Source organism: Dermacentor variabilis, chromosome 5, assembly GCF_050947875.1.
Source record: "Dermacentor variabilis isolate Ectoservices chromosome 5, ASM5094787v1, whole genome shotgun sequence".
Lineage (NCBI taxonomy): Eukaryota > Metazoa > Arthropoda > Arachnida > Ixodida > Ixodidae > Dermacentor > Dermacentor variabilis.
Window position 1 is genome coordinate 147,696,353 of NC_134572.1, and position 22,981 is coordinate 147,719,333.

Genomic DNA, 22,981 nt, shown 5'->3' on the forward strand with positions numbered 1-22,981 from the left:
ACTTCAAAAGACAATTTTAAATCTAAGAACTGCAGGCCTGTGTCGTCAGGAAGTTCATGGGTAAAAACAAGCCCTTGGCCTTGGTTGTTAAAAGCTTCTAAAATAAAAGCAGGGGATGTAAAGTCACCCTTATTGTTTAAAAGCACTAAAAAATCATCAACATACCTAAAAGCTTTTAAAACCTGCCCCCCATTAAAAACCTGCTCTAAAGACCTATCAACAAAACACAAAAAAATGTCGCACAAAATAGGAGCAACACAAGACCCAATACACACTCCCCGGCGTTGCAGATATGGCTGCTCGTTGTAAATAATAAAAGTCACACTTAAATAAAACTCGAGCAATGTTAAAAAGCTGTCCACTCAAAGGCCCGCTGAGTTCTGGAAGTCGACCACGTCGTTGCATTCAATACATTCCCTTAAGAAAACGAGAAGCTTGTCCTGAGGAATTCAGTAGAATAGATCTTCTACGTCAACGGAAAAACCATACTTAATGCCGTCATTACACTTAACAAATTGCGCGACCTCCGAAGAACTTTTAACACGGAAAGGGTCATCCACTTGTAGCGTCTTAAGCTTATTCAAAAGAAAAAGGCTCACGCAATGCTGCCACGCCCCGCGCTCGCTAACGATAGTTCTGAAAGGAATATCGGGCTTGTGCGTTTTCGCGGTAAAGAACACGGTCAAACAGCTTTCTTTGCTATTCTTGATACCTTTAGCAAGGGTGGTCAGGTTCAAACTTTTGCAGAACTCGATGAATTTCGACTTGACTCTAACTGCACTCTTACTAATAGGAACAAAATTCTTAGTCACCGCTGCTTGCGCTTTTTCGTAAAACCGACCTTTTGGCAACACAACAAACCCTCCTTCCTTATCTGACTGTAACAGCATAAGCTCATTTTGCTTGAAATACTTTACGACACCTTCTAAGCTCTTTTTAGCATGAACGTCTGAAGCCCTGCTTGAACACCTTGAGATGAAGTAAAGTCCCTCCTTCAGACACTGGTCATGGTCCTCTTGGCTACACCTTGCAGAAACGTCTCGGTTGAGACCTACCAGATCGTGGGGCCGGACGGAGGGTGGAACGGCATACTTCGGACCTTTTTCCAGTAGCCTAGAAACGTCCCCTAGAAATGTCCTGACCACCCTTGCTAAAGGTATCAAGAATAGCAAAGAAAGCTGTTTGACCGTGTTCTTTGCCGCGTAAACGCACAAGCCCGATATTCCTTTCAGAACTATCGTTAGCGAGCGCGGGGCGTGGCAGCATTGCGTGAGCCTTTTTCTTTTGAATAAGCTTAAGACGCTACAAGTGGATGACCCTTTCCGTGTTAAAAGTTCTTCGGAGGTCGCGCAATTTGTTAAGTGTAATGACGGCATTAAGTATGGTTTTTCCGTTGACGTAGAAGATCTATTCTACTCAATTCCTCAGGACAAGCTTCTCGTTTTCTTAAGGGAATGTATTGAATGCAACGACGTGGTCGACTTCCAGAACTCAGCGGGCCTTTCAGTGGACAGCTTTTTAACATTGCTCGAGTTTTATTTAAGTGTGACTTTTATTATTTACAACGAGCAGCCATATCTGCAACGCCGGGTAGTGTGTATTGGGTCTTGTGTTGCTCCTATTTTGTGCGACATTTTTTTGTCTTTTGTTGATAGGTCTTTAGAGCAGGTTTTTAATGGGGGGCAGGTTTTAAAAGCTTTTAGGTATGTTGATGATATTTTAGTGCTTTTAAACAATAAGGGTGACTTTACATCCCCTGCTTTTATTTTAGAAGCTTTTAACAACCAAGGCCAAGGGCTTGTTTTTACCCATGAACTTCCTGACGACACAGGCCTGCAGTTCTTAGATTTAAAATTGTCTTTTGAAGTTGGCCACGTCTGCTGGTCCTATCAACCGCGAGCCATGAAGCAATTGCTGCCGTACGATTCCGCACACTCTAAAGTGGTGAAGCGAGCGGTTGGTAGTCTTTGCTTGGAATCGGCTTTGCGGAAATCGTGCGCACACCAAATGCGGTCTAGTTTTACGAACCAAGTTGGACGCCTTTTGGCAGCTGGTTTCCCTTTGACGGTCGTCAATGCTATAGTAGAGTCTCTTCTGCAAAAAGTAAAGCTTGGAGCACGAAGGGCGAGCGCAGAAGTCGAACGACAGAAGGTAAGACCAGAGGTTATTCCCTATGTACACAAGGTGTCACACAACCTTAAAAAGGTTGCTAACCGTCATGCTATTCCTCTGGTTTTCTCTGCGCCCAACAAGCTTTCGAAGCTGTGTTCTGGAGTTTGCTGTAAGAGCAGGCGGGGCTGCCGCACGAGGCATGAGAAGCCCTTTGTTGAGTGCTCCAGAGGGGTGGTTTATGCAATACCCTTGCACCCTTGTGGGCAGCTCTACATTGGTCAAACTGAGCGTTGTGTGAATGACCGTTTAAGGGAACATGCGCAAAAACTAAAGAAAAAAGAGGATAAGGGCGCACATTTGGTGGCTCATGTTACCGCGTGTGGTTGCGACGCTCGATTTTCTGCGACAACTATTCTTGGCAGGAGCGGCAACGCGTCTTCCAGGCTCGCTCTTGAGGCCTTCTTTATCAAGACGAATAGAGATAGATGTGTGAGTGAGCCTTTCATCACTTTACTGGATGCCGAATTTAACTTCATGCGCGACCGCCTTTGATGTGCATGTACCGGCTTCACTTCTGCTTGATAGGCGCATGCGTGACAAGAGGATATATATATTTATGCACCATCCTTCCTTCCATTAAACAGTTGTGAGTAGCGCTTGTCCTTGTCTGTCTTCCTTGTGTCCGTGGGTTTATTTGCGCTAAGCTACCTCTTCAAATATGGACGACCAACTAGCCCAACAGTCAACTCTTCTACCTCACGTGGCACTAGCGTAAGCAAGCGTTGCGGCCACGTGTTTCTCGCGAATTTTGCCTTCTCACACGTGCGCTCAAACTACACTAGAAAAAGGCCTATGTCCCCTCCTATTGCGTAGGGTGCCTTCAAGTCTGTCATTCTGCGCTCGCTTTCACGTGTCTCTGTGCTAGGTCTTTCGCTATCTTGTGCTTTCAGAAGCTCAATCTCTAGGCGCTTCATTTCGAGGTCGCGCTCTTCCTTGGCCGCACGTGCTGCCCGCTCGCGCTCCTCTTTTTCTTCTAGGCGCTTACGCTCTTTGGCCTGACGTGCTGCCCGTTCGCGCTCCTCTTTTGCCTCACGTGCAGCCCGCTCGCGCTTCTCTTTTTCCTCTAGGCGATAATGCTCTTCTTTTTCCTCTTTTTCTTTAATGCCCTCTAGGTATTCCGTCCGTTCCTCGTCGTCTGCCCCGGTCGCTTCGATTGCCTCAATGATCTCCGGCTTTCTCTTTGATTCGACAATTCGGAGGCCCAACTCTTTGGCCAAGCTCAACAATTCCGGCTTCTTTAGTGCCTTCAAGTTCATGGCTGCCCTTAGTGCTGTTAAACCTTCACTCTATACAACCTTGACGTACTCAAACTTCCGTCAACGGTCTAAAGAAAAATCACTGCAATGTACTTTCCAAAAGATACGTAAAAGCCAAGTGATATCTCAGTGATGAAAAGCCGTGCACTCACCATATGCAGTCATGATCCAGACACCTTCCGTCCGAACGTTGTTGCCAGCACGAAGAGGCTACGATCTCGTAGTTGTCGTCCAAGCTGGTGTCTCCAGGATTCCGTATCCCAATCGCTGCCAGCCTGTTTGTTGCGTACTCCAGGGTAGCGTACCGTACTGCTGCCGAGAAGTAGCGGCGCCTGCCTATTTAAGCTCGATCGGCATTACTTATTGGGTAGCGTGGCGTTGTCGGCGGGCTGCAGGCATCCGGTAGATCATGGCGACCAAGCAGGGGCGAGACGATTTGCTAGTGCGAAACTTGCACTATTTATTCAAAGGTAGTTGAAAGAAAATAAGAAAAGCATGAAGTCTGAAGTATGAAGTATATCAAAGTACATTTCGGAGCCCCTTAAATAGGCTCTCTACAAGTGTGGGCGGGATCTTGCTTCCGTCGATGACACGTGACAGGCACGGAGAGAGGGCCCCTCCTCCTGCAATACCTAGCACGGGGAGGAGAAGTCGATCCTCTGTTCGACGAATCCGGGGAGAAGGTCGGGTGAATGACCTCTCCGGCGCCGTGGGGTCCGGCCAAGAGAAGGTGGAGGGGATGAGGTAGTACACACGATGCCACGACCAAGAGAAGGTGAAGGGGGTGAGGTAGCACACACGATGCCCCGACCAAGAGAAGGTGAAGGGGATGAGGTCGCCCGTGGGCTCCGGCTCAGAGGGTAGGGTGAATGACCTGTCGCCACGTGGTGTCAGACGCCAACCCTAACAGGATTCGCAAGCTGAGGCCTCGAGATGATGCCAGGATTAAAATAGACCTCACAATCTATAGGCCAAGTCCAACAAAACCATCGTTATTTCGAATGGCCATGAAAGACCTGAAGTAACGGCTACCATGAGCGGAGGCTACAGGTGTTCAGCGGGAGTAACTGTTAGGCTACCGGTTGGTGTGTCCTTTTACTCAGAGTATTTACTCAGAGCGTAGAATTTGTGCACAAGGCAGGAAGCCCGCTGTATGTAGCCTTTCTTATCATCGCCAAGGCACATAACTGGGGGGACCGCGAGATCCTATGGGTAATGCTGGAAGAGTTAGGCTTGGCCGTTGAAGACCTCAGGCTACTCAAGGCCATCGGCAGCAATGTGGTAGCACAGGTGGAATGGGATGCATATAGGACCACGCAACTAACTGGGCGACGAGGCTTTCTTTAGAGCTGTCCACTGCCGCCACTACTGTTTATTGCGCTTGTTGCCGGGTGGTCGGAGAACTAGAAGCTTAAAGATGTGGTTTCACTTTCAGACCCCGATAGGAGAGACAGCTACTGGTGAGCCGTGTACTGACTCTGGTGTTTGTCGACACCGTTAACATCCTTGCTGGTTCGACAGGAGAGCTTCAGATACGCTTGAATGTACGTGCCAGGAAGGTGGGGCCACTGCGATGTGCTTCAGCCCTACCAAGTGTGTTTTGTTGACGTGAGGGACAGCCGACGTGGGGCCAGACACAACGGGCTGCCTACAGGACGAGTTCATCCACAATACGAACTCGATAAAGTACTTGAGAATACGCCTTACTACAAGCCCAGGCTACCTCTCGGCATAGGAAAGAGAACTAGCTGAGACGGAGAGCAGCCCCTTAAAGGGATTGCTATGTTAGGTTACTGTGGTCGTATTGGCGGCGAGGAGTTACGGAGTCGCCATCTATCGGAAGCGCCTCGCTGGCGTAGTATGAGGGATCATGCGGCGCGCTCCTCATAGGTTTTGCTGTCAGCGCTCACTGAAAACACCACGCGCGAGCTCTCCCGGACATTTCTATAAGTACTTTCGAAACGAAAGAAGTTTCCTACTGTCTAAATAACATCTTGGGCAAACTGAAAGAACACAATCGTTTACAGACGCTATCTCCTTACCGAATACGTACAGTGAACACCACTGCGCGCGGTCGCCGCGATGGAGTCTCCCGAACCGGCTTCTTGCGTGAAAGGTAGGTAAACGCTGAGAGCAAACTATGTGAAATATGTTCTTATAGTGTTTGTATAACTAAATGGAGCGTAATAGAACGAAGCCTCAATGCAGCGATCGCGCAGATTCGCAGCGACCGACTGCGCGTCTGCATGCTTGTCCGCCCACTGTTTCGCTTTCTCCGCGCGCGCGTTTTCGCACCGTGCCATGAGCTTTAGGCCGCAGAATATGAGAATTTGACAGTATACAAGCAACCATTGTTGCGTGGGCGCTATCAGAGCTGTTCAAAAATAATTTCATTGTAGAGACTTCGACGCCTACGGGGACTGTGATGTCCCGGCACGACGATTCAATCTTTTTTTTTCTTCTAAATTCTTTGACCTTTCAATATTATTTCTCGAGTTGCGTCGCACTGTATGTTTATCGGTCTTCTCAGCGTGCGATTTCCCTCTGCTTCTTTTTCGTAATCCAGTGCATTAATTCATAGCACGTAAAAACATGACCATATGCCATGCCTGTTCTTAATGTGCGTCTTACCGCTCCCTTTCTATTCCAGAGAACTTGCCAGTATCTATAGCATCGACAAGTTCATAGACCAAACCGTCATGACATTAGTCGGGCAGCGGACTCGCGCGAGTGTCTCAGTGCGCGTTTTCATAACATCGCAGAATGGGCGCCGTAGCAGAAATCTTCCTCGCGTCTGTGCTTGCTGCATACCCGAGTTGTAGCCGATGACTGTTTGCCGGTTTTATGTTTCGCGAGCCAAGCTTCACGCAGCTTCTTGTCCAGCGGCTAATAAGGCTGACACCGGCCTCCGTTACGTGCGTCCGGCCCTGGAACCGAGCAGTAGCCTACCATGTTGCGCGCCTTCAAAGGCAGCCACTACCTATTGTAGTGCTTTGAAGCGTTGTAAAGGAGACACTCAACGCGGGAAAATTTCGCCACTAAATAAGGACCGCAGCGTACGAGGGAATTTAAACTCGTTTTCAGCTCGCTTCGGCGCGCCCGAAGCAGCCGACGCGGCCGCTATGTCCACGTGATCCCTCCTAGCACGTCACGCCGACGGTGGCACCAGCTTTTCCAGTGGTGGAGCTCGAGGCCAATAGCCAGAGCGAGGGGATTCAAAACCTGAGGAGGATGGTGCCATTGCGAGGCCTAACGTTCGGCAACCTTGCGCTCTGCCTTCCATCGGCCTTACGGGAGTTTTCAGAGAGCCGTCAAAGGGAAATAGGCAGACTGGCACTGGGAATTCACAAGCACGCGCCAATAGCAGCGATACTGGGGAAGATGGGGTGGTCATCTTTCACTGCGAGAATGGCGGTGGCGCAGGCGACATATATAAACCAGCTGTCCAGAATTTTAGAGAAAAATTTCGCACTCCGGGTGTAGCTACACCATGTTGGCAGACGGGTCGACCCGATGTATAGGATGGATGGCCGCACTACGTCGGCTCCTCGTGCTCCTGAAGGTTTGTCTTGAGAGTGGCAGGGTAGCCTAGAGACATAACGAGCAAGGAGGCGCGGCTCGAAGTACGACAGATAGAGGCCGCGGCATGGCGGAAATCTGCCAAAACGGAATTTCCCTCGCAATGTGTTGCATCTAGAAGCTCGCGAACGCACTGAATTTTGCGACGACAACTGGAAGGGAAGTGTGCTGCAGGCAGAGGCGAGAGCTGGCGTTCTTCATATATGGAGATCGGGCTTCACAAGAGGTATTGCAAGAATGTGTGCCGTCTGTGGAAGGTCTGGCGAGGCCCTCAGTAATGTCCTCCTCGTGTGTTCAGGTATTGCTCCGCGAGCCTGCATACCGGCTCTACCAGCTGCTATTGGTGTCCACACGGAAGAAGAATGAGCTATCATTGATGCGACCAAGCGACGCGTTGAGTACTGGTAGCAGTATCGAGCGCAGCACGGATGAATGTTTTAGTTTTCGGTTTTTAGTTTTGCCTGTGTTATCTTTTTAATGTGATAGTGTGCTTCTTTTGTTTTCTTTTTTTTGCTGGTGACGCCGGCTTCAACATTTACTGCGGCTCGATACAAAGGGCTCGACCACCATTACCGTCATCAGCGGAAATGGCAGTTCCATCCTTTATGTTCCAGTAAACGGGAAGCAGGAACATGAGCCCGTCGAACAGACAAACACGCAAACATAAACGGAAATAAACAGATAAAGCACAACGGTCTTCTTTCGTCCTCATCTCGTACACCATCGAAGTTCTGCGCCTGCAGCGCTGCAGGTGGCATTTGTCATAATGTCAAGGGCTCGAGGGCCTTGGTTCAATTGGTTTAAATCGCGGCCACGACGGCGGAATTTCGATGGGGTTCAACTACAAAACCGGCCCTTACAGCGCAGTGAGTGCACGTGAAAGAAACGCCAGTGCTCTAAGGTACTCTGGAGTCCAGGCGTGTTTCATATATATATCGTAGTGTTGACATGTAGCACCCAAGAATCAAATTATCATTCACGTTTAGCGAGCCAACAATCAACTTTTGCACGCTGGTTTCCTTAGGACGCCAGCGTTGCGAAATACGTGACAGCTGGTAGGTCGCCATTGTGCTTACGGAACGACAATTGTAGCACCTGCCGCTTTGCGCCAACGTTCTTCGTATGCTGCTGGCCAGACTACATATACGATTTCCACCGCGAGCGATTCTATGTGGCAATAATAATAACAAGGAAAAGAGTAATCGTCCTCGAAATACTTATGCCAGATATACGCGCCACAGGCTGCCTATGGTTACAACAGGATAGTAATCCTTTCGTTAGTCTCCGGCCAGTATTCTATAGAATGACTGTTTGGTCTACGCTACATAGGCGCATCGTAATTGGTTCGTTCAAAATGCAATATGTTTTTGTCTGAAAAGTGCAAAAACTTTTTGTTAGTTCTCATCAAATGCAACTTCTCAGAAGCACTGCACTCCTGGATTGAATAAGCCAGAAGAGCCGTCGACGGCCACACATTCATCTTTCTCTGACACTGACAGGCAAAGAATCTTGTAGGCCGTGTGAATCTTGCTTAGTTTTTAGAGAATCAATTTGTTACTTAATTTTGTATGTTTTCGCGCATCGCAATGACGACATAACGGAACAGAAAAATTTTCAGCTACGTATTTCTTAGTTAGCCAGTTGCAGGATTAAACTGGACATTTTGAAAGAAATTTGCCAGAACACCTTGTGCGTAATTGGAAGGTTACTTACCTGGGTCAAACGTAGCGTAGAGCAGTTTTCGGGGCGATAAAGATATATGTTGTTCTTTGCCGACTTATGGGCGACCTTTTTTGGTTCAGGGTTGAAACTTGTGGCCACCGTGTAGTTTTCGGGCAAGTTCCGGACATACACAAAGAATGTCTGCGATTTCTGAAGGCTAGAAACTTTTCCATAGTTCACAACGGCTCGGGTTCTGGCACCGCCGCCTTCTGTGTCAATAGACACGTTTGTTCTAATAAGAAAAACAAAAGTTTGATTAGTTAGGCACAATCACTCCACTGTGTTCCTTTGCAGATTGTGCAACGTTGCAAAGCCAGGACAATGTTTCGACTGATACCTTTTAATTGAGAAGTTGCAGTAGGAATTGCAGTTGCCTCTACAAATAAATCACACAGGCATATGAATGGTCCATTTGAAACACTGCGCACATAAAGCGCCCTTGACCACGTTACAAGAGATTTTTACAAAGAGTAATTCTTCCAAACGCCTGCCAGATCGTCAAAAGCCCAACCATTATTTTCCCCTCCCTTTATTCTCGCTCAATTCGGTCTTGGCTGCGATCAGAATTTCTTCAGGGCAGCGACTATAATTCTGTGTTTTCCGTAAAACGCACTGATAAAGGTCCGGATTGCTGGTATACGAAATTTACTTCCAAATACCTTATCAGCTTTCGCACTTTAAACACCGCATTCACATTACCCACATCGTCTGTTCGCAGTTTCGGGCCAATGCAAGGCGGCCTGTTTAGTCCACCGTGTTCACCAGTGAAATCTGCTACAAACATTGTGTAATGCGTAAAAAACAAGGACCTCTCCACAATTATTTGCAAGGCTTCTTATTATGCTAACAACATTACAGTTTTGTCACAAATTGCAATTATGTCTCCTACTTCAAGCGAACATAAAGTTGGCGAAACGTAGGTTTATATCAGGACATTGCGAAACATAGCTGCTAGCGGCCCCCATGTGACGCAAGCTATCAAAACTTGCTTAACGAATGCTTTGCTAAGGCTGTGCTTCTTTGACACGAATTTCACTTCGCAGTGATATTCCCATTAGCGTGCTCAAATGTTGGCTAGGTTTCATTTTTGTGCCATTTGCACTTTTGCTAGGGAAACAGCTTGAATTCTCGCCACTCATAAGACACACTCCTAAGGCTTGAGCGCCTGAATAATAACTAGCCGCAAAGGCGGCCAATAGCATGCCAGCTTTGAGCTCTTATCCTGTCCATTACCTGGAACGCTTCAACCTATACTACCAGATAGATACGTCCGCAAGTGTCATTCACCTTTACCAAAATCCTCGTCACTTAACTCGAGCAGCACCGTGTCCTGTTGGGCGTGCGCGACCAGGCATATGGATGCAGTGACTTGGAACGTTTCCATTTCCTTCGTGCGATGCTCTCGCCTCGGCGACGGCGTTAGGCCCTAGTCATATTTCTGCTCGCGAAAAACACACCATGCGCAGATTTTCCACGCACAGACCAAACGTTCGCGTCGTGTACGAGAACGGGTTGCTTCCGAGGTGCTCTTTGCGACGCGACGCAGCAAAGACTTCGCGTGCTTGCTATCGATGTGTTCGTTGCGCCCTTACAACGAAATTCCAATGAATTGATTAGGAGATTTCTTTATGAGGTTTTATGTGCCAAAAGCACTTTCTGATTATGAGGCACGCCGTAGTGGAGTACTCCGGAGATTTCGACCACCTGGGGGTCTTCAACGTGCACCCAAATTTAAGTACAAGGTTGTTTTCGCACTTCGCCCTCATCGATATGTGGCCGCCGTGGCAGCGATTCGATCCCGCGACTTCGTTCTCAGCAGCCCAGCACCATAGCCACTAAGCAACCACGACAGTTTAAGTGCTGTACACATATTGGGACTTACCCGCCGTGGTTGTTCGGTGGCTATGGTGTTGGGCTGCTGAGCACGAGGTCGCGGGATCGAATCCCGGCCACGGCGGCCGCATTTAGATGGGGGCGAAATGCGAAAACACCCGTGTACTTAGATTTAGGTGCAGGTTAAAGAACCTCAGATGGTCTAAATTTCCGGAGTCCTCCACTACGGCGTGCCTCATAATCAGAAGGTGGTTTTGGCACGTGAAACCCCATAATTTAATTTAATATTGGGACTTCCGTTTGTGAATGTTCAAAGAACCTGCCAATGCTTCTTAGAATGCGTGCATTATTTCGTGTATTCACCTCTCCTCCTGGAAGAGGGATAAAGCAATTGTAGTTACCAGGCGATTTATCAACTGAATTTTTTGCCTAGTAAGTTCCAGACCAACTCTTACGCTTGGACGGCTAAGCCTGTCAGTCTTTTGGCGAAAGCCAGTACCGTCACCACTCAAAAAGGCGATGTCGTCTGCAAACCGCATGTTGACGATATATCCGTCTGTCCCATTCTAACAGCCTAAACTTCTGAATATGCAGTGACTAGCCCACCGAAAAGAGAATGCCTACTTGCCTGAGCTCTCTCTAGATAAGAATGCTTTCGCTTGGCGTGAGGAGAATAAATGCGGCTGTGCAGTCTCTACAGACATTTTCTAAATCAGTCGCGTATCGCTTCTGAGCTCAGTTGGCTACACAACACCATGCATGAGTGCAGGTGTCCCGACTTAATAACATGCCTGTTCGTAGTACATCAAACCAAGATACAAATGTCGGCTGTAGACCACAGAATTTTTAGTTGTTTCATTTATGGCATGGATGTAATCCACTGCCTACTTATTTAGTATTACACTTACATCCAACCAGAGGACACTGCAGTAGGGCTGTTATTGAGCGCTCATAGAAAAAAAAATATTGCACATGTTACTGAACGTGTAAGAGTATTAGCAAAATCACGGGCCGATAGCTATTCAGAAGTCTAACTCTTGCATTACCTGTCCTTTAGATATCCATCAGTTTGATCAGCAGTTCTATACATAGAAAATTTCTGTTCAAATCCTTGTACAAGAAACACCATGCACCATCCTAAATGACGAATCAATTTTAACAACTTTCCAGATTTAACAATATCTGGCAGACTGAGGAGTCTACAAATGTAAAACTTTGTCGAGAAGTATCGTAGCAGCTCGTCTCCAGTGGCCCCAGGACTTATAGAAAGACCCCAAATGTGCTTTGGTATAGTCGGCCATATAATGTTTAAGTGACAGCAGAAGAGAGGATACGGAAGCTTATCTTGGGCAGCCAACGTTGCGATCCATTGTATAGGCTACTTAAACAATGCCTCAAACAATGACAGGTGCTCATGAGAGCATGTTATTCTGATAATTGTGTTCAGTTTGGGTCGAATGAAACTTCTTTTTCGCCACCCAGGGTTGTTTTTGTCCATCAGTGATTCGGCTGCGTACGTACAAAGTATTACGAGAAATTCTTTCTGTTGAGTGGTGCTTTCACTAAGACAAGGATACACAGTCAGTGTCAGACGGACCTTCAACCGAATCTTGACTGCCTAATTCCTTAGATCTTGAAAAGGGCCTGTATAAGTGCCCTAATTCGTTACGGTACGGTATTGTGTAACACTTACCATTACTGCATGGCGTTGCACATGCACTGAAAAAGGGGGTGCAGGCTTCAGAGCCAGTTAAAGAGACACTAGACCAGCTTGCTTGCATCTAAAAGATGGTCGAACGCAATGACAAAATATGACGAGGCTACTGCATGCTCCCTGGTTTGACAACCATCACTTCACGAAACAAACCAGATGCCTACTGCAATACTTCCTCTACAACAGGAACCCAACTCTTTTCCCATTTGTTGAGCTGCCGCCCTCCAGCATGGCCAGAACATGACTATGACTATTATTGACGCAAACCGATGTTAATAATTTCACTTACGGGATCTGACTTACAAATTTTGGGAACTAGGAACCAGGGGTGATATGCAGGATGCGTCGAAGTTCTCGTTCGCGTGGGTTTTACCCGAGTTTGCTCGAAGGTAGCCAGTGAACGGAGATATCATGGAACATGCAACAACAGCCGACAAAAACAAAATCACGCCCCTTTCTAGTCCGTGAAGATGGTCGAACAGCGAAGCTGTGTTAGTTACACCGACTGTTACAACATGCAACTCAAGAGGGAGAGAGAGACAGAGGAATATAGGAAGGCAGGGATGTTAACCAGTCAAGAGTCTGGTTGCCTACCCTAAGCTGGGGAAAGGGAGAAGGGGAAGAGAGAGAAGGGAGATAGAAGGTGTAGATACGTGTACGGACAGTACTTGAGTTATAGCCGCTCTCACAAACCAGACGTTCTGAGAAAGCACAAAAGTGCCTTTAGTGCCTTCTGAGCCGACGATCGGTGAGGACAGTGTTCTAGGACTGTCTGTTCACTCAGAGGACGATTATCGAATTTCCTCAATGTGTTGGACGAAAATTGTCTCTGTGCTTGAAATTAAGGTCAATGGCACAATAAGTGGTCAATGTTCTCCTCGCATCCGCAAACATCACATGTAGGACCATCAGTCATTCCACATAATGCTGAGTAGGCATTCGTGAAGGCAACTCCAAGCTACAAGCGAAACAGAAGAGACCCTTCGCGTCGGTGCAGACCGACGGGAGGTCTGAGTTGAAGTGACGGGTTTAGTCTGTACAGTCTTGTGCGTCTTGTATGTGTGGTATTCCGCTCTGCTAAGGAAATCGTGCGGGCTAGACTGCGAAGTTGTCTCGCGGCTTCGGTCCTTGAGAGAGGAATGGGGACGCAGCGGTCTTCGTGGTTTGCCGTACGAGCTGCCTTATCTGCTTCATCATTTCCTATGATACCGCAATCACCTGGTATCCACTGAAAAGATATATCATGGCCTTTTTCCCCTAAGTCATGGACAAGTTCCACGATTTCGCACGTCAGCTGATCGTGAGTTCCATGTCGGAGAAACGACTGCACACACTTCAAGGCCGGTCTTGAATCGCAGAAGACTGCCCATTTTCTAGGACTTTCAGCATTTATCCCATGAAGCGCGTCGCGTAGAGCCGTGAGCTCTGCAGCTGTAGACGCAGTGACATGGGAAGTCTTGAACCGCTGGGTTATTCTCACTGTTGGCATAAATACAGCGCCACCGGAACTGATTGATGTAGTTGTTACATCAATATAGACGTGTGTGCCGTCGCTGTATTTGTCGTGCAAAAGAAGTAAAGTTAGTTGCTTTAGTGCTGATGATGGCAAGTCCAACTTTTTCTGAAGTCTTGGTATTGTAAGGTTTACTTGAGTACGGCGCACACACCATGAAGGAATGGAAGGTCTCGCCACAGATGTGTAACCTGAACTGAGAGAGGCAGGGTGGGCGAAGACAGTCGCACTGAATGTCATGTGGGGCCTATCTACTGGGAGACTTGTGAGGTGGTGGGTAGGGGTCCGGGCGAGGTGTCTTATGTGCACACGCATTATTTCAATGCTAATGTGCGTTCGATGAGTGGAAACTTGAGCGACTGCAATAACTTCAGTCGTTGACGGCCTCCGCGGTACACCAATGCATATCTTGAGGGCTTGGGCTTGGATGCTTTGGATTATATTCAGGTTAGTTTTGCAGGTGTTGGACATGACCGGTAGGCTGTACCGCAGGAATCCAATAAAGAGGACCCTGTACAGTTGCAGCATAGATTGTATTGGCACTCCCCAGGTCTTTCCTGCTTGGAACTTAAACATATGAAAAATGCCTGGCAGGCGTTTTCTCACATAATTCACATGAAGGCTCCAGGAGAGATTTCTGTCAATCGCCATCCCCAAAAATCTGTGACTCGATCTGTACGAGATCAGTTGTCCATCGACGGATATCACGTATGGAGACATTGATTTTCTGGTAAACGCCACCAAACTTCACAAGCAGTCTACCGGGTGTTCTAGTTAACATGGACAAAGATAAAGAAAAACTCTAGAGCTCTAGAGAAATCGTACCGAGTGCGTAATAGCGGCAGACGTATGTACTTACAGCCGGTATTTTTTCATCTCGAAGTAACAAATAATTATATGCTTCTAATTAACGAGCTTTATAATAAATGCTTTAATAGCCAACATGTCGATTTCGAAGTTGTAGGGCACCTGAAAAAACCTCGCACTCAAGCATTTATTTCGTGCTGAAGTGTGCTTGGTTACTTTCCCCCAAGAGAAAACAAAATCCCGTGAAATACGCAAAATATGAAATGGACTCGTACTCGTGTGCCGCAACTCAAGCGCATCCAAGCAGTCTTTGAAAGATATACGGCTGCATTCGTTTCTCGCCGCATCCTGCAAGACTTCGTCCTATAGGATGGCTCGAGACGTTCCGCGATATACTAGCGTGGTGCGCCAAGGGTCAGCATCTGCGAACGGAAGAAGGTTGTGCTTGATCATGAGGCATAGGGATAGCTTTCACCTTAGCGTATCATGAAGAAAGCGACAAAAGAAATTAAAGCAATCTTAAACAAAAAGCAGTGCCCAAAGAGGACGAAAAAAAAGGTAACTCTCGGAAGAACAGAAAAGAGCTACTCAGGGGTTTAATCAATAAAAAATAAACCTAAGGCGCGTAAGGCGTCTCAGCCGCCCACAAAGAAATATCCAAAGGTGCAACTGGTGCAGTCATTTACCCTTTCCGTCTCTTGAACTCGGGTAAAGAGGCAAAACAAAGCAGTTTTCACCTATTTCTTTCCTTGTCGCAAGCTTCTTTTATGTAAGGATAGGGTAACATCAGGAGCGTTAAAGAGTCTCATCTTACATCAGTTTTGAGCGGAAATTTTCCACTGCCACTTATAGCACGTGCTCAAAAAGGTCACCGTCTGAAGCAATACAGTACATGCTTATTTCCAACACTTGTGCTATTGCAGCTTTCACCAACGACGTCGGAATCTCGTGGCAGGCTTCGGTTATTTTCGCATTTAGGGCGTCCGGTTTGGTAGTTTCGCTACCATACAGGCGATCTTTCACGTAGTCCTACAAGAAGTCCAGCGGCATCATGTCCGGCGACCTTGCAGGCCAGGGTACTGGTCCGTGCCGGCCAATCCACTATCCAGAAAAAAGCTTGCCGAGCCATGCTCGAGACTGACTACTACTATGCGCAGACGTATGTTCATCGTATGCCTCATCATGTTGAAACCAGATGTTCCGAAGGTGAGCAAGTGAAAGGTTGCAGCAGACGTCGCTTACGGGACCCTCGAGGATGTCGTTGACGTAGCGTTGCGTCCTTAGTGTGTTGTAAAAAAATACGGGTCCAATAATGTTGCCATCAAAAATACGACACCACACTTGTATTGGCGTCGTGTTTGGGCCAACCAGGGGGGATTCCTATCACTGGAGTACTGAGCGTTCTGAAAATTAACTGGTCCGTTTCTGGAGGATTAGCCTCATTCGTCCAAAGCACTCGAGTGAGAAAGTCCAGTTCTTCTTCACATTTCGTGAATATTCAAGTAAAGTCTGCTTCAAAATCTCGGTCTTCAAGTTTTTGATGAAGATGTAAATGATACGGGTGCATATGACGATTTCTTAAAATCCTCCACACTGATGACCTTGACGTTACGGCCTCCACACTGGCGTAGCGCACTCTACCGCGAAAGTTAGCAGCGCAGAATGCCAAAACATCCGCTTCCGCTTCTGGAACTACCGTCGCAGTCCTCCGTCGCTTTCGTGTGAAGCTACCCGTCTCACAAAAAACTTCGCCTATTCTAAGTATTGTTGATGGTCTAGGGCGTCCTCTACAATGCCACATCCGGAATAGCTTGGCGGCCTTCCTGTTGTGAGGGTACGCCGCCCCCAGAGCCAGGATGTAGCTCATTTTAGAACCTGTTCCGTGAACGGCATGATTATGCTGTTCAAGAGTAGGTCATTGGCGTGGCATCGTTGAGATTTTCCGTTATTATCTAAGCACTGACACATCCAGCAAAATTTTTTTAAGTAATCGACAACAGCATATATGCTGCCCATACAGATCCGTCAAAACGCATTACACGGGAATAACCTGCGCAAGGTTTGTTTCTATTTCTAAAGGGAACAAAAACATTAGTTCCGGGCGCGCCTATCTACGGAACAAGACGAGTGCGCAAAATTACAGTCCCAAGTGCGCTGTCACGGTTTCCGGGCTTCAGAATTCGCCCTCTCCCCCGTTACGTGTCCGCTACCCTTATCAATGCGTCAGCGGCATGCTGTCTTTTTGCCGCGACCATCACATAGTGTGAAGCCCTGTATGGAGCTGCCGCGACTACTAAAGCCGTGTATCCGTGGCTATTCGCACGGGAGCGCTTGATAGCAGCGTGCGAGCGCGTATTTCGTATTTGGATGTATCGAGCGCCTTTTTTTTTTCAGAAAACCAAGGAGGCAAAGCTTAGGATGAAACAAATGCTTGATTAGGAGGTTATTTTAGGTGCCCTACAACTTTTTAATTGACATGCTGGCTATTTAGGCATTTTTGCGATGGAAGCAATAATTAAAAAGTTCGCTAATCAAAAGCAATTAATGCTTAGTCATGAAAAACATACTGGGTGGGTGTAAGAGTGTTAAGACTACACTCTTATACAAAGGTACGCCCCCCCCCCCCCCTTTGGGGTATATATCTGCCACACAACAATGATCCTCATCTGCCTTGCTTGCGTTTCCTTTCTTGAAAACGCTGCGTCCACTACTTTCCTGTAGAGAATGCTACGTCATTCTGATAACGCGCGTGCCGTTTCGTTACTGGAAAGTACCGGGCTCACAGCGTTAAAGAACGGAAACGCGAGCAAGGCAGATGACGATTATCGTTGTGGGACAAATACACACCCCAAAGGGTGCAACCGTTTTAAGATTGTAGAGTGTGGCACTTGCTCGCGCTAGAAGTGCCGGAAATTATGCGCTCCTAGTGTCGAGCTTCCATCGCGGCGGCTGCACGTTGGCCGCAAGCCTCCTGCATAACATTTGCATCCTTCTCGGCAGGACGGAATCAATCGTCGATAAATTTGATGTCGATCTCGCTCTATCGCCGAAAATGCACCGCGTGACAACCCTATGAGATCCGCATAAGAGATAGCTTTCTCACAGAGGAAAAGGGGTCACTCCAACCCCATCCCCCTCTTTAGCTCTTCTTTTCCTCTCCCGCTAGGTCACGTGATCAGTTTTTAGTGAATTTAGTCAATGAGGGCACATGGTTAACAGCGCCAGCTTCGCTGTAAAAGAAGTATATAGAGAAAGCCGCGTATGACAACGACAGCGCACCCTGCGCGCACAATTTGGCGCGTTTCAAGCAAAGAGGCTGTAAAACGAAACGGACCAGCGCCGCGTATTGTTATCAACGCACTATCGCAATCTACCAACACCCTGACTATTCAGCCATAGGGTAACAAAGTAAACGACACTGGAGCTGTTTGGCGGACGAGTCATAGAGTAACATAGTGAGCTACAAGAGTGAACACTCCTGCTGTTTCGCGATCGAGCCATGGAGCTTCGCCAATTGCGCTAGGTGGCAGAGCAAATCAAGACAAATGTGGCAGTGGCTGCAGCCAGCCGCTTCACAGGCGGCTCGACACAACACGTGCGAAGCCTAGTCAGGCCCCGTCACTGGCCCCGTCGCTGAACTCACGGCGTCGTTGTTCTGTAAAATGCGCCGGAGGATCCTTGTTGGGTTCTTCTGCCAGCGTCTGGCATTACTGCTTCGTCGCCGTTTCATGGTAAGGCCGCAGGAAGTGCTTTTGCACGTTCTTAAGGATGCATTGTTTTCGTATTTGGTTACGTCACTATTAGCCAGATCAACGAGTGACGGCGAAAGAGCGCTCCTGCCCATTTTCGAAACTGAATTTCATTTCCCATTCTTTTTTGTTTATCATGCGCAGCAATGAGTGCTGATGTTAGCGATAACAGCGGCGCGGCAGCGTCCAAGCTGCGAGGCACGTTAGATGCTATGACGAAGTTAGAAAATAAAATGGCTCGTGAAGAAACGCGGCCTTTGAACACCTGCCGTTCGGTGCAGAGAGCGTTGTGTTACGCGCAATGGCTTCTGAAAAAGTATACTGCTACACTTTTGCAAAAGAAATATAGCTATTTCTAAAGCGGTATATGTGCATTATTTGCACTATGGCAATATTGTGCTCTTTCTCAACCTCTGTAGCAGGCTATGCCCTCTCGAGCATTGTTAGCTGTTTTGCATTGGGCTGAAGATACGTGTTATCATGCCTTATTTGCGCATGGAGTCCTCAACGTAGAAAGTTTCTTGTTTCTTAGCATTTATAACAGTGCTTTCTTGACCTTCAATCAGGAAAAATATGCATTACAGAAAGGAACACTGTATGTCCATTCTAAAGAGTTGAACGCTTATGCAAAGGAACGTAGCGTCTACATTCAATAGCTTTGAAGCCTCCAGTAATGCTTACCTTCTGCCTGTCATTTTAGCTATTGCAAGAATCTTCACTATTTCCTCAAAGTACAATCTACAGCCATAGGACATCGTGAATCACCATCAGCATCAGCCTGGTTATGCCCACTGCAGGGCAAAGGCCTCTCCCATACTTCTCTAAGAACCCCGTCACTAATTGTGGCCATGTCGTCCCTGCAAGCTTCTTAATCTCATCCGCCCACCTAACTTTCTGCCACCCCCTGCTACGTCTCCCTTCGCTTGGAATCCAGTCCGTAACCCTTAATGACCATCGGTTATCTTCCCTCCTCATTACATGTCCTGCCCATGCCCATTTCTTTTTCTTGATTTCAACTAAGATGTCATTAACTCGCGTTTGTTCCCTCACCCAATCTGATCTTTTCTTATCCCTTAACGTTACACCCATCATTCTTCGTGCATATTCAAGAGCAAATTTCCTAGTGTCAGAAGATGGTTGCGAGGCTTCGAAGACAGCAGGTGAAGACCCCCTACAGAAAGTGCTTGAATGAGATGCCAATATTGTGCAGCTGTTTAATGACGGATGCACTGGTTTTCAGATTCCAGATGAAGATGTTGGTGCGTGCCAAATTATTTTTGCTGCCATTTTATTTTGGCATGCAAGCATTCGCATAAATTTGCTACCTTAATTCACCTCCGTCGCAAAAGTACAAGAAAAGCGTCATATTTTTCCCTCCCAAAAGAATCTCATTTTGCGAAAATTAATTGTGGCATGTCTGTGCAGTTTTTACAGCGAGGTAGCCTCTACTCTCCAGGGAAATTTTCATGTCGTAAGAAAAAAAAACTCCTCATGCGTGGGCCGATGCCGAAAATAATGCAATGTCAGGCCGAACCGCTGCGGAGGTGAAGCCTGCATTAAGCACTCCCCATACGAGGGCCAACCCCGAAGTTAGTGCAATGCCAGGCCTACCACCTGCGGAGTGGTCATCCTACTTCACACAGTGGGAGGGCACTGAGAATTTTTTTCCTTTCCTGGATAGTTGCAACACGTCGTGTATTTGTTTTGCTTCTTTAAAGTTATTACCATCACGCCATTTTCGACTATTCTCCATTATAGCGGTGTCCCACGACCACTTCCGATCGCCATCAAAAACCGATCTGGATCAAAATTCTCGACTGCGATTGGCTCCCTCGCGCAGCTTGTGCAAAAGAATCAATCGCGACTGAGAAGTTCAAATTTTATCGACCTTGATTGCAATTAAAGGGAGGTGTGCCGTGTGACACACGTATTACTTGCATTTCGCAGTTTCTTCCCGTTTTCATGTATCTGCCTCTTACAATCTTGCTGCAATAAATTGTTGCCTGCTATTTCGTGTTCTTGGCTGTGCAGCAAGTTGATTATTATTAAAGGAACATGGCACATTTATTTATGATACTCCTTTTGGCGTGAATCCCTAGACGTACAATATCCTAAACGATAAAGTTCTACATGGCTCTACTTCCTCAACGGTTGGCATGATTGTTGCGCTATGTTACAGCTTGAAACAGCAAATATGAATTGAAATAAAACTAACATAAAGTCAAATGCCTTTGCGCACTTGTCATCACAACACATAACTAGCGGCACAAGCGCCTGTATGAAAGCATTCGTTTTAACTAACGTTGTGGGTCACACAAGAAAATAATCAAGGAAACGAAACTGAAATCTTGTCCTCCGAGATTCGGTTGCGTACGGCGACCATCTTACAGGATGGTAAGTTTCGCGGATTCCGCTAGGTTCGCTGAGAGCTAAAGTTGGCCGCAGACCGCCACCAGAGTGTCCAATCTTTGCGTTTGCTATATTACTCTATGGCCGAGCTACGGAGATCGGCCGATTCCGCTAGATGGCATAGCACATCAAAGAAAACGCGGCTGCGGCTGTGGCTAGCAGCTTGACAGGCTACTCGAGCCAGTACGTGCGAAGCTCAGTCAAGCCCCGGGTCAAGGTCGATTCAAATAGGTCGCGAAGCTTCGGGCGAAAAGCGATTCAGTACAGATCGTCACCGACATCAGCACGGGGGGTTATGGGAGAAGCAATTGAAGCGCGACTATGCTTGGAGGGAACAAACATTGGGAAAGAAAAACGCGTTTTTTAATTCGAATGAGACACAGTTAGATTCATTCAACGAAAATAAAATTCCTAGTCAATTTTATATATTCGTTTCGAGTTAGGAAAATACAAGTCAAGTTTCATTATTATTAATAAATGTATTTCTTTTCAGCGCCTATCGCTACAGTAGGCGTTGACGCCACTATCACTCGCAATGCAATGCACGTCTTGAAATGGGCAGAAAGGCGCACTCGTAAAGGTCACCTGTTGAAATAAGCCCCCCTCACAGTTTGTGCTTTCTTGCTTGTCGAAGTTTGTCTGAATGTCGTGGCGCGGGTAGCTTCATCGCTTCATAATCTGTTCAGTCAAAAGTAGTGACTTACTACCGCCAGATAATTGTGTAGTTGTTTTCGTGCGACCGCGCTGGCCGACGGGCTTGGCATCCGACCGTAGGATCAGCACTCTCCACCTAAAGCTTTCGTCGACTTCCAAAGAAAGTATGCTCTGTGCAGGGATGCGATTTCGACAACCGTATGGCTGGCCTTTTCCTGCATCGCTTTCCACGCTGAAAGCTCGGAACGCCCATCAAGTCGAATGGCGGGGCATTTGAATATATAGCTCCAAAGGAAGGACAACAAAACAAATTTCGCGCCTTAGAAAACAAAATGACGTCACTTCTGCTTTCAACGGACATGGCGTCACATTATTTCTTCTTCCGCCGGAAGTGTCCCCCCCACATACAGATGGCGCTAAGCCCCATGAACCGCAGATGGACCGCCATGTTTTGAACGTATGGGCTCCTATGGAAGCTTCGCTGCCAGGTATATTTACCTTGGCCGGGTTGGTGGAGGAATTGTAAAATGCGCCCAAACATTGTGGTCGGGTTCCGCCAGCGTCTGACACACCTGCTTCGTGGCCGTTTCAAGGCAAGGCCATAGGAAGTTTTCCGTCTTGCTAAAGAATTATTCTCTTGTTTCGTTGCGTCACTGTTAGCGGCACGCACCAGAGACGGAGGGGTGCTTATCGACCATGAAGCCATAAACAGCTGCTGCCCATTTGTAACGTTGAATTTCATTTTGCATTCTTTTATATTATGGTGCGTAGCGATTACTGTTGATGCCAGCGATAACAGCGACTCGGCAGCGTCAGAGCTGCGAGGCACGTTTGGAACAATGACGAAGTTTGAAAATAAAACAAAATGGTTCATTTCTCCATGTAGCGCACAACACCAAACAAGGACAGCGTGAAGAACGACTTGCGTTGTGCGCTATATTTAGAAATCGAACACCAACATGCTCAAAGCTACGTGATTTCAAGTAAAATGATTTAAGAAATGCGGCCTATGAAGACATGCTGTTCGGAGTAAGTGATTTGCGTTGAATATTTCGAAAAGGTTGTGCTCAGCGGCTTCTGGAAAACCACGGTGCTCCAGTTGTGCAAATGAATAATGGCTATATCTAAAGCCGTGCACTCGCCTTCCTCGCGCCGATAATAATCAAGACGTTGGGACTCTTGTAGCATACACTGATGCCTCCGTTAAAGACACCATGATTCACAGAGCTCTCGTGAGCTCATTGATACCAGAGGCAGGTCAGACGTGCTCGCATGTTGCCGATCCTGCACCACCGGCCTATCTTGCTGAGCTTGTCGCTATATGGGACGGCTTAGCCGTGTTGCTTCCTTCTGTTCAAGGTGCTCGATATACTCAGCTCATCATTCGCACGGGCCCGACTCAAGCCATCCACGACATACGTAAGGTACCTCGGTCCACTCTACTTCCAGATAGCATTCAACGTCTTGCTGCCATATTCTGATACCCGTCCAGTGGGTGCCTCGAACGGCCCTGCCGGGTCTCTTTGAAGTAGATTTAGCAACCAACGAACAGATTACAACGTATCCTCTGCCG

The 22,981-nt window shown here is 47.3% G+C and overlaps 1 protein-coding gene across 1 annotated transcript in view; it reads right to left on the reverse strand.

Annotated features, from left to right (window-relative positions):
- LOC142581993 (uncharacterized) overlaps window positions 1-22,981 on the reverse strand; it is a 257,321-nt gene that overhangs the window by 18,449 nt on the left and 215,891 nt on the right. Inside the window, exon 8 of the mRNA XM_075691427.1 lies at window positions 8,721-8,961. Within this exon, the coding sequence (XP_075547542.1) occupies window positions 8,721-8,961 (241 nt within the window). The remainder of the gene's footprint in view (window positions 1-8,720; window positions 8,962-22,981) is intronic.